This window comes from Thermoascus crustaceus, assembly GCF_041956765.1.
Source record: "Thermoascus crustaceus strain CBS 181.67 unplaced genomic scaffold VTN00scaffold_8, whole genome shotgun sequence".
Lineage (NCBI taxonomy): Eukaryota > Fungi > Ascomycota > Eurotiomycetes > Eurotiales > Thermoascaceae > Thermoascus > Thermoascus crustaceus.
In genome coordinates this window covers 705,084-717,635 of record NW_027192534.1, presented here as the reverse complement: position 1 = coordinate 717,635, position 12,552 = coordinate 705,084, and the positions used below count along the sequence as shown (strand labels likewise).

The following is a 12,552-nucleotide window of genomic DNA, read 5'->3' as shown; positions in this document are numbered from 1 at the left end:
TTAAGCGCCGTATCCCCGCCAACGGCCAAGCGCAAAAAGAGCTGCTAAGAGGAGGACTAAGAGCTTCTAGTAAAAGTCCATCTGAGATGTGTTATTCACCTGCTTCTTTGCCTTGCGTCGTCGCTCGTAGGGTACGGCATGGAAGGGTCCGTCCGCCCGATCTGGTATAACTGCACGACGCCCTTCGTAGGTAGATACTCCTTTGTAGACTCCAACTCCCGCATTCCTTCGAGCTTCGTACGTGCCAGAGGTCGTCCTGTCCCCGTCTCTTTCTTCAGCTCAGCTCGTCGTCCTCGGCTCTCTCTCCCCGTGGGTCAAAATAAACACAGAACGCCGGCGGTCCCAAGCGAGAGCCGCTTGCATCTGCTTGTCGCCGCCGCTTCTCCCACCCAGACTGCGACGACACGGACCGCCCTGCCCTGACCTCATCTCGCTCGTCCTTCTTGTACTTCTTTTCCTTCTCTCCCTGTTCTTCTTCTTCCTACAACAACCGTCTGCGAAGCCACGCCACGACGACGCTTTTCGCCAGCTTCTCCCCCGTTTTCAATGGTTTCAAGCCAGCCTCTTGATTCCGCGCTACCGTTCTAGCCGTCTTGGACGAGCAACGCTTCCTTCATTTATTTCCCTTTTCTCACAACCCCCCCCCCCCCCATGGCAGAACCTGTGTTGGCCGCATGCTTGCCGGCCCAGATTCCCGACTCTGTAAATCATTCTACCATGGAGGACGACTCATCCGATATATCTGATCTCAGCTCTCCGCCTGCCTCTCCGCATCCGCCGCCTGGTTTTTATCCATCGCCGCCCCCGTCACAGGACCATGAAGAGCGCAGCCAAGACGACAAGCCGCCCCCCAGGAAGAGGAGACGAGTTGAGCCCAAACCACGCACCACAGCGCATCTAGATCTCACAGACCGCACAGAGCCCTCCTACGCCCAGCAGCAGACCCAGATCGACCTGCTCGTCAAGACTCTGCGCAAGCATCGCAAGATCGTGGTCATTGCCGGCGCCGGCATCTCCACCTCTGCCGGCAGTAGGTCATCCATGCTTTCCCTCCTGGCGTTCTGCTCGCTAACCACGCGGTAGTTCCCGATTTCCGGTCTGCGGATGGCCTCTTCAAATCTGTACAGAAAAAGCACAACCTCAAGTCTTCCGGAAAGCTGCTCTTTGATGCAGCTGTCTATCGGGATGACTCGCTGACTGCCTCCTTCCACGAGATGGTGCGCACGCTGTCCGAGGAGGCGTCCAAGTCCTCCCCGACGGCCTTCCACCACATGCTAGCCCGGCTGGCGCAGGACAACCGCCTCGTGCGGCTCTACACCCAGAACATCGACTGCATCGAGACCTCGATGCCCCCGCTTGCAACGCAGGTTCCGCTGAACGCCAAGGCTCCCTGGCCACGCACCATCCAGCTTCACGGCAGTCTCGACAAGATGGTCTGCCAGAAATGCCGTCACCTGTCCGATTTTCAACGGGAGCTCTTCAATGGTCCGGACGCTCCTCTCTGCCCTGCCTGTTCAGAGACTGATGCCGTCCGCGCCACGACCGGCCAGCGGAGTCACGGAGTGGGCAAGATGCGCCCGCGTATCGTCCTTTACAACGAGCACAACCCGGATGAAGAGGCCATTGCGTCGGTCATGAATGCGGATATCCGATCCCGTCCCGACGCCCTGATCGTGGTCGGGACCAGTCTGAAGATCCCGGGCGTGCGCCGTCTGGTCAAAGACATGTGCACCGTCGTCAGAAGCCGAAGGAATGGAGTTACCATGTGGATCAACAACGAGCCACCCACGGGCAAGGAGTTCGAGGATTGCTGGGATCTAATGGTCAAAGGAGACTGTGAGGAGGTCGCGCGGCTGGCTGGGCTCAAGCGCTGGGACGACAATTCGGAGGATGTCTTCGAGGAGTGCAATACCTCCGAGGTGGAGCGTGTCAAGAAACAGCATGGCGGTGTCTCCGTCGTTGTCCACACGCCTAAGAAGAAGCAGAAGACCGCCACGGGCTTCCTTACTCCCTCGTCCAGTCATGATGAAATGTCAGATCAACCGAATAAGGACAAGCAGACGTCGAATACGGTCCTCTCCAACCCGGCCAGCCGAGGGCCTAGCCTCACCGAAGTGCTCAAGGGCAGCAAGACGAACTCCAAGAAGCCTGGTCCGAAGAAGGGTGCCCCGAAGAAGCCTCGTGCCAAGAAGAAGCAGACGGCCAGCATTAACAAGATTACGACTTTCAGCAAGGTTACGAAGGCTCCAAAGTCTACTGCCGGTCTCGACAAAGCTGCGAAGCTGGAGAACGAAAACAGCAAGGCAATGCACCCCCTTCCCTCTGGAGCTGCACGCAACAACGGACCGATGTTCCCCAACCTCAACATCAAAGGCGACGACGTCTCTTCGTACGACAAGCTCTGGCCCAATCCGGTTACGATCTCTCCACCACGCATCCCTAAGGGCATGAGCAACTTGTTAAGCGGTCCCAACGCGTGACATTTACCGTCCAAATTCCCTGTTGACTGATGGTCTGCTATACCATTGTTTAATTATTGTTCTTGTTCCTATCTGTTTTTACTTCTTGCCTACACCGAAAAAAGGACCGGGTCCCTCTCATGAAACTCGCAGAAGATACCAAGATAGACTACTGTTGTTGCATTATTGGCGGCGTTTCAGGGTTCGGTGCGCAAGGAAACGGGATGGGTTAGTTTGTTCCATTTGCCTCGGGCTGGATAGGGACGCTTTTTTATAACCCTTCCTCCGATGGTGACTTTGGTTGTTCTTTTTTTTTATTTTTTTTATCTTCCTCCCCCTCCCCGCTGTTCCTCGTCCCCTGTCACGTCCGCCATTCTGGTGGACTAGACTATATGGTGCGCTACTTCTGTACGCTTACAGCGTCGGGGATTTCTTGCCTTTGCTCACACCTCCCGATTTCGATGGGTGGGCTCGCGCCGTGGGCGCTTGAGCGTGAGCTTTGTAATACTTGACAGGTGTTTCGAAATTCTCTGGTTTGGTTGGAATGTGTGAATGGTGATGTGGATAAAGGGTTTGTCTAATTGTTACGACTTCTTTTTTATTCGTGTTCGCTTTGGTGTGTGCTTTCGTCGTTCCGGTTTCCGTGTCAGACTACCTACCTACCAGGTAGCCTTGTGCGGCTTCCGCGCATTGACATGTCATACATATCGACCCGATGTCGACCCGACACGGATTAATATCGTATGCTAGTTAGCTGGAACGAAGGACCAATGAATAATACTCCATGAACGACCAAAGACGAAAGGTACTATTGTGCTGTAGGCGTGAATCATATGATCATAATTAGCATCGTCCATGAGATGATATTCTATATAGATCCCACAAGATACACAGAAACCATTTTCAGCCAATTGATTCAACCGATTAATTGTGATCCCTATTGCAAAATGTTCACGCTCGCTTTTCATGAGATCAAGAAAGGCATCACATCCAATATCTAGTTACTTAACCCAGCCCCAAATTGTCCCGCAACTGCGCCCCAGGTCCATCATCGTCGCTGTCCTCGCTGCCCGAGTCCATGCCGTCCGGATTCATCGGTATCTCACCTCTTCTTTTACTTTGATCCCGGTCTAGGTCCTCAACGCGGTCGTTGTCATCGTTGTATTCGTTTCCGTGGTCTTCTTCGTCTTCCTCCTCTTCATCCTCCTCTTCCTCTTCTTCTTCCTGAGTCTCATCCTCATTTTCTTCTTCCTCCTCGTGCTCTTGCTCTTGCTCTTCTTCTTGCGTCTCATCCTCATCCTCCTCTACCCCGGCATCAGCAGCAGCAGCACCAGGCCCAGAACCATTACTCTTTGCCTTCTCGTCGCGCTTCACCCTCTTTGTATCACGAGCGTCACTCTCTTCCTCGGCCTTTTCAGCCTTCTCTCCCTCACCACTTGCGGCGGCAGCAGCCTCCTTCTTCCTCCTCTTCCCTGCCGCAGCGCCCTCCGTGCGCACGGCCAACTCCCGCTCCAGCCGCGGCCGGAACGCGTTGAACTCGAGTTCGGACAGCGCAGTGAGGACGTCTGAGGGGGCGATGGTGCGTTTTAGGGTTGTTTCGTTTGCACTGTTAATAATATCTGTCAGCGGAGCTGACCTTGGTCTCATGCCGTTGAAAAGTGGAGTAGTAGGGGGATGGCGTGAAGTTACGGGGTGTGGGAGAGAGCAAGGGGACATACTGCGAGGCCAGGTAATTAACGAAGACGGTGGCGGCCTTCTGGATCGCGAGGAGGGCGTCCTTTTGGATCGATGTGTTTGGTGGAAGGACGGATTTGGCGAGACGTTGGGTGAGGGAACGTGGGAGGAGGTGGTCCTGTATATAGATCCATGTCATTCAATTGTTAGTCTTTTCCTTGTCTATGATGTAGGCAGGTTAGGAGGTAGATATATCGTTCTCCCGTCCTCATCTCATCTTATGTCATATCATATACACCCGAGGTAGGATATGATAGGGAAACAGATGCCATACCTCAACACTCACCCCTCCCTCCGTCTGCGCCTTCATTTGCTGCTCTGTTGCCGTCGCCGTCGGCTGCTGCGTCGTCGTAGAGCTAGACTCGTCCGCCTCGGCGGGCGTCGTCGATGATGTGGATTTTCGGGGGGGCATCGCGTCTCCTCTCTCTTTTTCTGGCGCTATGCTTTGAGAGATATAGGAATTATTTCTGCTTGAGCAGGTTGTTGTCAAGTCCGGGTCTAGGTCGACTGATCGATCGAGGAGGAATAATAAAAGGAGTGGCTGGCTGAATAGGTTCGATGCGGTGAGGTGGTTAGAATCGCGGTAGATAGGTACCTGTTAGGAAGACGATATGACAAGATGCGATCCGATCCAATCCCTCCCCGTAAGAAGGATTATTATTCTAACCAGAAGAAAAGAAAAAGAAGATACTCAGATGGATTTATTTAAATTCAGAAAAAGAACACCCCAGCAGCGCCCTGCGCCTGTTCGCAAAATCGATGTTTGTTCCCCAAAGAAAAAAAACCAATTCGAAGCTTTCCACGGAAGCACAAAACTGACGTGACGCGACATTTCTCGACTTGCGCGAAACGGAGCGGACGCGAGGGCGGGGCGGCCGTTGCGCTTGCGGGTCGGGACCGACTCTACTACCTATGTCCTCCGTACTCTATGTGCCTTGTAACGGTTTTGTTTTGAACTTTCTTTTCGTTTCGCATTCATGGAGGTTTACTGGTATTTATGTTTGGTTAACATTTTATTTCTTACATTGAGCAGACGTGCCTTGCACTGCTGCGGAGTACCTTTGATAGACAGTAAGGTACTATAGTGGAATATATATTCTGCCCAGGAAAAGGATGGACTAAGATTGTTCCCACAAACAATCAGCTATTAAATTGAATATATATTAAAGATGTTTTCTCCGGATACCTATCGCTTCTATTGATGATCCAGACACAAGCAGCGCTCGCCTCATATAGTAGCTAAGAGTTGCCGTTCAAATCCCCTGCCTTCAACAGAAGCAACGCTGCATTCATCGAATTTATTTGAAACGAATAGTCGGACACACAATAAACCTGGCATACTGTATAAAAGAAAGAGGCTATAAAAATTGTTATTGACAACAGATATTGACAACTAGTCATTCATGACATCTATTTGAAACCCCGGATAAACGCCAGCTTTTGGTATCCGTCCATACATACACAAGAAATTGAGAAACATCATAAACAGCACAAGCCCCAGAAAGAAGTACAGAGAGGCAGAACGTATCTACTCAGCCATCTCCTCATCCTCGCCCTCACCGTTGCCCCACAAGCCCTCGATCTTGAACTCCTTCGCCCACTCAGTCACGATCTGCTTCGTGTCAGCTCCCGATGTAGCAGCTCCAGGAGCAGAGGCGTTCGCCACCGGCAGGACAGGCGCCTCGACCCAGCCCTGGATCCGGCCATCCCGCCAGTCCGTGATCACTGTCATCGCGGCGCTGTTGATGTTGGGGACGCCGCCCTTGCCGAGACGGCCGCGCTTCCGCGCAACCTGGATCAGGAAATCGGTGGTCTTGTCGCCGTTGGCGGACGGGACCAAGGGCGGGAGGCCGTAGACGTCGAGCATCTTCGAGAAGAGGGTCTCAGAGGCGGAAAGGCGCTTGAGCAGCAGGTTGACAGCCGGGATCGGGTCCTCAATCTGCTTGGCGGGGATGGCGTTGAGTAGAACGAGGCGGGCCTCCTCATCCTGTTTCTTGGACTTCTTCTTGGACTTCTCGGCGTTAGGGAAGACGATACCGGGCGAGTCGATCAGCTTCAGCTTGCTGTCGAGCTTGACCTCGCGCAAGGTGGTAGTCACACCAGCCTCCGCGCCTGTCGGGCAGGCGTTGCTCGAGCCCTTGTTGAGTCGGGCAGTGAGCGCATTGATGACGGACGACTTGCCGACGTTGGGGTATCCAATAACGCCGACGGAGATGGATCGCTTCAGCTGCTTGCTGTGCGCGTACGACTTGAGCGCATGGAAGAGCGTCTCCGACGTGCCCTTGACAGTCAACTGCTTGTGGTCGAAGCTGTGGGCGTTGGGCGCGCCGTTCGATGCCTTCAGCGGGAGTGTAGGGAAGTATCGGCGTAGATAAACCAGCCAGGCCTTCAGCACGGGTGGCGGGACAAGGTCGATCTTGTTGAGGATGAGAATGAGCCGTTTCGAGCCGCCCTCCGCGGCCATGATCTCCCTTTCCACCTCCTTCGATCTCGTGCCTTCGGGATCTCGAGCATCGAGAACGTAAAGTATCACGTCTGCCGCCTCGACGACCTGCTTGAACACCTTGTCGAAAGCCCGTCTGGAGGTCTCCTTAGAAATCGACTGTGCCGACAGCGTAGGGATCTCGACATTGTCAAGGCGCATTCTGCCCTCTTCATCGTCCTCATCCATCTCGTCATCGTCATCCTCGTCCATGTCATCGTCATCGTCATCCTCGTCTCCGTGCTCTTCCTCATACTCGGCGGCTCTTGCCCTCGCCGACGCGAGCAGCGCAGCCATGGGATTCGAATCATCCCCACCGACATCCATTTCCTCGTCGACCAGATCCTCATCCTCCTCAATCATATCTGCAGTCTCGTTCTCCTGGCCCTCGCCCTGCTGTTCGGCCTTACGGCGAGCCTTGGCCTCCTCCCGAGCGCGCTGCTGCTCCTCCGCCTTCAACCGCTTCTTCTCCTCAATTTCGTGCAGGATCTTATCCTTGAACGGGAAGAGGTTGGGGATGCCGGGATCCTTCTTGACCTTGGAGCGCCATTGGGGGTTCTATATGTCCGGCGAAAAAAAAGTTAAAACGATTGACTGAAAAGTATAATGTCATGATCGAGAGGCACAAACCTTCTTCGCAAGCTTTCTCTCCTTCCGTCTCTTGGCCGCAGCAGCCTTCTCGATCTTATGTCGCAGGCGGACGGGTGTCCGCTTGGAGGTCTTGCCTGTAGGAGTTCGCAAACCGTCAGTTAAGTTCTTCAGACTACGGGAGCAATAACTTCTCCCTCCAAGCTCCACAGGAGAACATACCCAACTTGACCATGTTCGCAAACCTTCAAGATCCTCCGGAAAAGTACTGAAAGGTATTAAAAAGGAAGGATAAAGAGACAGGAAGAAGGGAGACGATACCCGACTCTCTCTCTTCCTCTTGAACAATTTTGTGCGGGCCGCGACAAAGTCGGATGCCGCCAAGATTTCACCGTGCTAAGATAAAAGGATGATCAGTTTCGCCGATCTCCGGCCCTCTGCGCCGCTCCCGCGAGGGGAAAAGATCATATTGCGAATCTGACAGATAAACCCGAAGCAAGTGGACACCTTCATTTCTTTTTCTTTTTCAACAGGGGTTATCTTTCTTTTCCCTTCCCTGTGTCTTGCCTTCATTTCAAGGAGTTAGGAACAGATTACATAGATTTTGGCGCTTGCTTGCCTATCATCATTTCCTAAAACTATCATCACAACCTAGAACCCACCCCTCCCCCCACCATGACACAAGGGACCTTCACTGCACCACCGCAGATACTTTTCTTTGATGGTCTTCTTTTTGACTTTGATGGGACTATCGTTGATTCCACTGATGGTAAGTCCAAAACAGATTCAAACATATTCTACAATTTCGACATACATCTACACCCCAACTGTGTATTGTATGTATTAGTATGTACTGAACATTACCGCTATTGAACAGCAATCGTTAAGCACTGGCACAAGTTGGTCTTTCCCGAGGTTCCCTGCAGGAGAAAATCTCCTTGATGGATAAGGAATTATTCTTGAGTTCGTTCGATCTGACTCATCGATCTCCTTTCATCGATCAAGGCTAGGAAAAGAGCTGGGCGTAGACCCCAAAGTCATCCTGGCGACCTCCCACGGGAGAAGGAGCATCGATACCATTAAATTGTACGACCCGAGCCGGGCCAACTGGGAGTGTGAGTTTACCTACCTTACCATATCATTCGCCTTTGTCTCCCCGCTCTTTGCGATCCTGGAGAGGAAAATGGGTTGCTTGATCAGTGACTGGTTATTGTTCATCCGCTTATATTTCGTTCTTAACTACCAGATGTCAATCATGTAGAGGGACTTATCCCCAAGGAGTTTGGTCAGGACGCCGTTGAGATTCCTGGCGCACGGAATCTCCTCAAGACCTTGGAGGATGCAGGTGCCCCCTGGGCAGTGGTTACATCCGGCACGCGCGCTCTGATCGCTGGTTGGCTCGAGGTCCTTAAGCTTTCACAGCCGAAGTTCCTGGTCGTTGCGGAGGATGTAGAAGTTGGTAAGCCGGATCCGCAGTGCTACCTGCTGGGGCGCTCGCGCCTGGGTCTGGGCGAGGGAGCGTCGATCCTTGTCTTCGAAGATGCGCCTTCGGGCATCAAAGCCGGCAAGGCGGCCGGTTTCAAGGTCGTGGGGCTCGCGACGACGCACTCGATTGAGCAGCTAAAGGAGGCCGGTGCCGATTGGATTGTCGAGGATCTGAGAAGCATCGTCCTCAAGGAAGTCAATGGTCAGGTGAAGATCGAAATCAGAAACACGCTGCAGGAGTAGAAAGGAAAAACGAATAGGAGGGCCGAAAGAAAAGTGAAGTAGAAAGGGATCCCTCCGATCCGAATGGAACATAGACATGACGATTTGCTGTTGTTGACTAGGTAGATGATAACCTTGCATCGTACTAAGTCGCGCTAATGAAGATCATATGGGGCGAGCGAATCACGCCTAGGAAGTAAAAGGGAAAACAGGTTGAACATTCAAGTCGTGCGCCCAGAAGAAGCAAGATTACCTGAGACAGAGGGGGAAAATGGCCTCGAGCTGTTTTGCATGGCAGAAGATGTGATGCCTCATATGCGACTGGGGGCCCGTGGGTTACATCGATGACCGTGTAACGGTCAAAGAAGCGACAACGTAGTCGACCGTTTCCGGTTTTCAGCGTGAACTGCGCATATGCTGTGCTACTCTGGGAGCGATTACTGCAATGCCCCGACGGAGGGCGACCAATTACATCGCGACGCACGGTGGACTTACACACTCTTCCTCGATTGAGAAACTTCTAAGTTTCGGAACGAATATAAGATGGACTGTTCTTGCTACTTGGGTCGGACTTTGTGTGCGATTGGACGCGTAGAAAACTTGGGAAAATTCCACATGGAAGTTGACGCTGAACGTGGAAAGAAGAACGTTCAGAATGTAACCATCCATGGAAAAGAACGAAGAGCGACTTGCGGAGGAGTGGCTGTAACCACTGGGTCACCAAACGTGGTGATGATGCTGCAAGAAAAAACAAGGGGTTGAACGATCTCAGCTGTTCGCTATGGGCTCTGAAAGTTGGAACACCAAACTTTGTCTTGTCAACACGCGCCGTAGGGCGTCTCTGGATCTGAAGGGAAGCCAGTCACAGCTGCTGGAGGCAGCCGCATCTGCAAGTTCGGCGAGTCATCGAGTCAGCGACGCTTCGAAAGATTTGCGAAACCCTTCCATTATGCATGCAGTACTGCGACAAGAACTGCAAGGGACTCAAGGTGCATCTTCACACGTTCGATGGTCCCACCATGGAATACACTCGGTGGAGAAGTTGAGCGCCCAATGCACGGAGTACGCTGTACGCTCCAAAATGTACTGTGCCTCTGTATTTGTACTCTGTAGAATCATTGTGCTCCTCGGCAGACGTAGTTGATCCCCGGTGAAAGTAGGGCTTGTGTTTTTATCTTCCATTTTATCTCAAAGTGGACATTAAGGGCGTAGCGGAATACAGACTGCACAGACCATGGAGTGCTGGGTGACGTGTGGTGGAGCTTTAGCTGGTGGAAACGGAAGATGTGCTGCGTAATATTCTGCACTGCTGGTGACTGGTGATAACCCGGAATCATCACTTGTTCAAACGAACCATACCGTATGGAATAATATTCCGCGCTTCGGTGAGTAGAACCCAAAAAAAGGGCAAGGGATAGCAGTCGACACAGCCAGCACCAGCGCAAGGAGCACCGCCACAGGTCCAGAACCGCATCAGCCAACAGCCGGGGAATCGGGTCCAGAGGCTGTGCGAGGGGGGCAGTAACCACAGAAGAATAATAACAGTGGGTGTGGATGCGGATCCCAAGGGACGGGCGACGCCTCATCCCGAGGCCTCCATGCCAAGCAAACTTAAATACGAATACATGATTACTTACTAGGCACTGAGAATAACGTTTAGCTGTACCGCCACTTCGGCGAATTTTTGAGCGTTGAAGTCTTAAGATGGAGTCATGCTGGCTGGCAGTTACAGCAGATGTCGAAGTAGACAAGTGCAAGACATCAGAGTATGCACACCGGAAATAAAATGTCCCATCTCTACACAGATATCTCAAAAATGATTCCGTCAGTGATAGACCATCAAGGACAGCAATATCAAGAGTGGAAATCTAATCATAAACTCATTAGGCTACAATAAACGAGAGTAAGCCTGCAAGCGATCCACCGCTGCGGTACAGACGTGCGCTTCAGCTTCTCAGCTTTCAGCCCAATCCCCACCGAGCAATTGATGGCAATCCGCCCAACTTCACTACAAAAACTCGAGCCCAACTGCTACCCGAGTTGAAGTTGCCAAGATTCGCAGGAGAGTACGACGATCGACTGTTCCTAGACGGCTTCCATTAGCATTCTATCTCATGATGATGTCTCTCGCGTGGAACACGGCCGCATGACCGAGGTAAGCCAAGCTTTGAATTTGTCATTCAGACATGGCCAGCTGTAAGGCTAGTCGACCACTCAGACAGGGGCGTCACAGCGTCACTGGCGTGTGACAGAAAAACAAGATCCTGGATATCGCGGGGAACAGCATGTGGAAAAAGGGTTCAGCAGATCTGGCAATCATCAGTTGATCGACGGGATCTGAAGACTATTGAGTGTTAGCTCACTTTGATCACTCTTCCCTGGGATCCCTACAATGTGAGTGGTCTGTGTCCTGGTGGGGCAGGGTGAAAGACGGGTCTGCTGCATACGGCGCATCGACGTCACCAGATAGAAATCTCTGGCTGTCGAGGTTCTCCTGCGAAAGAGGCAGAGGGCAAATCAGGGCTGCATCGTCGTAGCTTAACAGCTGTTTCGGGGAACGAAGGTTTGGCAAAGACCGGAACGAACGGGACATCCGCTGCCGTGTGTCCCGCTTCTCGTTCGACGGAACCGAAGGACTGAAGCAGGGCCGTCCCGAGCCGGCGCCGGTTGCCCTCTGTCTGTCAAGGTCTCAAAAAGACTCCAAGGACGATAACTGTCAACTAGCCCCAAAGGGAACAAAGAAACCCTGCCAGGCCGTACAAACTTACAAAGTTAGCCGTAATAATGGTTACGGAATGCCAGGCCCCTGGTCTCCGACGGTGTCTTTGTGCATCTTCAGCCCACATGGGACCGGGCACGCACCGGAGTCTTTCGAAGTTGAAGCCTCTTTTCGAGAGGCCACAAAACCCCTTGGGAAGCTTGGGATGCACGACACGGCCCTAATGCAGGAACCGACCGGGGCGAGGGATAATTGGGAGCCAGTTAGATCTCGCACCGGAGCTCCTGTCGATACGCCCAGTGAACACCGCATCTGAAGCTCAGAGGATCTGGAACTTGTCGCTGTCACACAAGGGGGAGCTCCCGTCACCCGTGGGCATATATCTGACAGCAGGATCATAGGATGGCATTGGAGGTGCTCATCTTGTTGAGTATATGTATTCCGTGCGTGTACGACATTGTAGACATGCCCAGAGCTGACCGAAATGGCTGCTCGAGTTCATTGTGCGATATGACATTGGTCAGTGCTTGTGGATGAGTTTGTGAGGTTTCGTGTTGTCACTCGTGGTCAGATGGGGCGGCACAGGTACAGTACGACATGCGCAGTACCCCGTACCATGTCTCTGTTTCTTTTCTCCATCGGTTGTTACCAATCACAAGGGTACCAGGCAGCATTATTTTATTAGGGCTATTATTGTTATAACTATTGTGGACAATCAAATATAATCCTCAGGAGGCACAGCACGGAGGAGCGCGGCGTGAAGCATCATGTACTCCGTACAGAGAGAGGTACGCGGTTGTAACTCCGTACTCGGCGCTGCGTAACAAAACCCCACTACCCCTAAGAGGCACGCTCCTAGAGGT

At 52.5% G+C, this 12,552-nt stretch overlaps 5 protein-coding genes across 5 annotated transcripts; 2 read left to right on the top strand and 3 right to left on the bottom strand.

Annotated features, from left to right (window-relative positions):
* Positions 1-651: 651 nt before the first annotated feature.
* On the top strand, positions 652-2,480 carry VTN00DRAFT_9830 (uncharacterized protein; the record flags this gene model as incomplete). The annotated part of the gene is made up of 2 exons (XM_069436829.1): positions 652-1,030; positions 1,084-2,480. 2 exons carry the CDS (start codon positions 652-654, stop codon positions 2,478-2,480), a joined length of 1,776 nt encoding a protein of 591 aa, XP_069284429.1.
* A 984-nt stretch (positions 2,481-3,464) lies between these two features.
* Positions 3,465-4,605, bottom strand: VTN00DRAFT_9829 (uncharacterized protein; the record flags this gene model as incomplete). Its single annotated transcript, XM_069436827.1, has 3 exons — positions 3,465-4,065; positions 4,178-4,311; positions 4,480-4,605. 3 exons carry the CDS (start codon positions 4,603-4,605, stop codon positions 3,465-3,467), a joined length of 861 nt encoding a protein of 286 aa, XP_069284428.1.
* Positions 4,606-5,721: 1,116 nt separating this feature from the next.
* Positions 5,722-7,498, bottom strand: VTN00DRAFT_9828 (uncharacterized protein; the record flags this gene model as incomplete). The annotated part of the gene is made up of 3 exons (XM_069436826.1): positions 5,722-7,233; positions 7,306-7,400; positions 7,486-7,498. The coding sequence occupies 3 exons, from the start codon at positions 7,496-7,498 to the stop codon at positions 5,722-5,724; spliced, it is 1,620 nt and encodes a 539-aa protein (XP_069284427.1).
* A 440-nt stretch (positions 7,499-7,938) lies between these two features.
* On the top strand, positions 7,939-8,991 carry VTN00DRAFT_9827 (uncharacterized protein; the record flags this gene model as incomplete). The annotated part of the gene is made up of 4 exons (XM_069436825.1): positions 7,939-8,032; positions 8,141-8,162; positions 8,269-8,378; positions 8,510-8,991. 4 exons carry the CDS (start codon positions 7,939-7,941, stop codon positions 8,989-8,991), a joined length of 708 nt encoding a protein of 235 aa, XP_069284426.1.
* A 2,347-nt stretch (positions 8,992-11,338) lies between these two features.
* VTN00DRAFT_9826 (uncharacterized protein) lies at positions 11,339-11,816 on the bottom strand (the record flags this gene model as incomplete). The annotated part of the gene is made up of 2 exons (XM_069436824.1): positions 11,339-11,644; positions 11,739-11,816. 2 exons carry the CDS (start codon positions 11,814-11,816, stop codon positions 11,339-11,341), a joined length of 384 nt encoding a protein of 127 aa, XP_069284425.1.
* Positions 11,817-12,552: the final 736 nt, after the last annotated feature.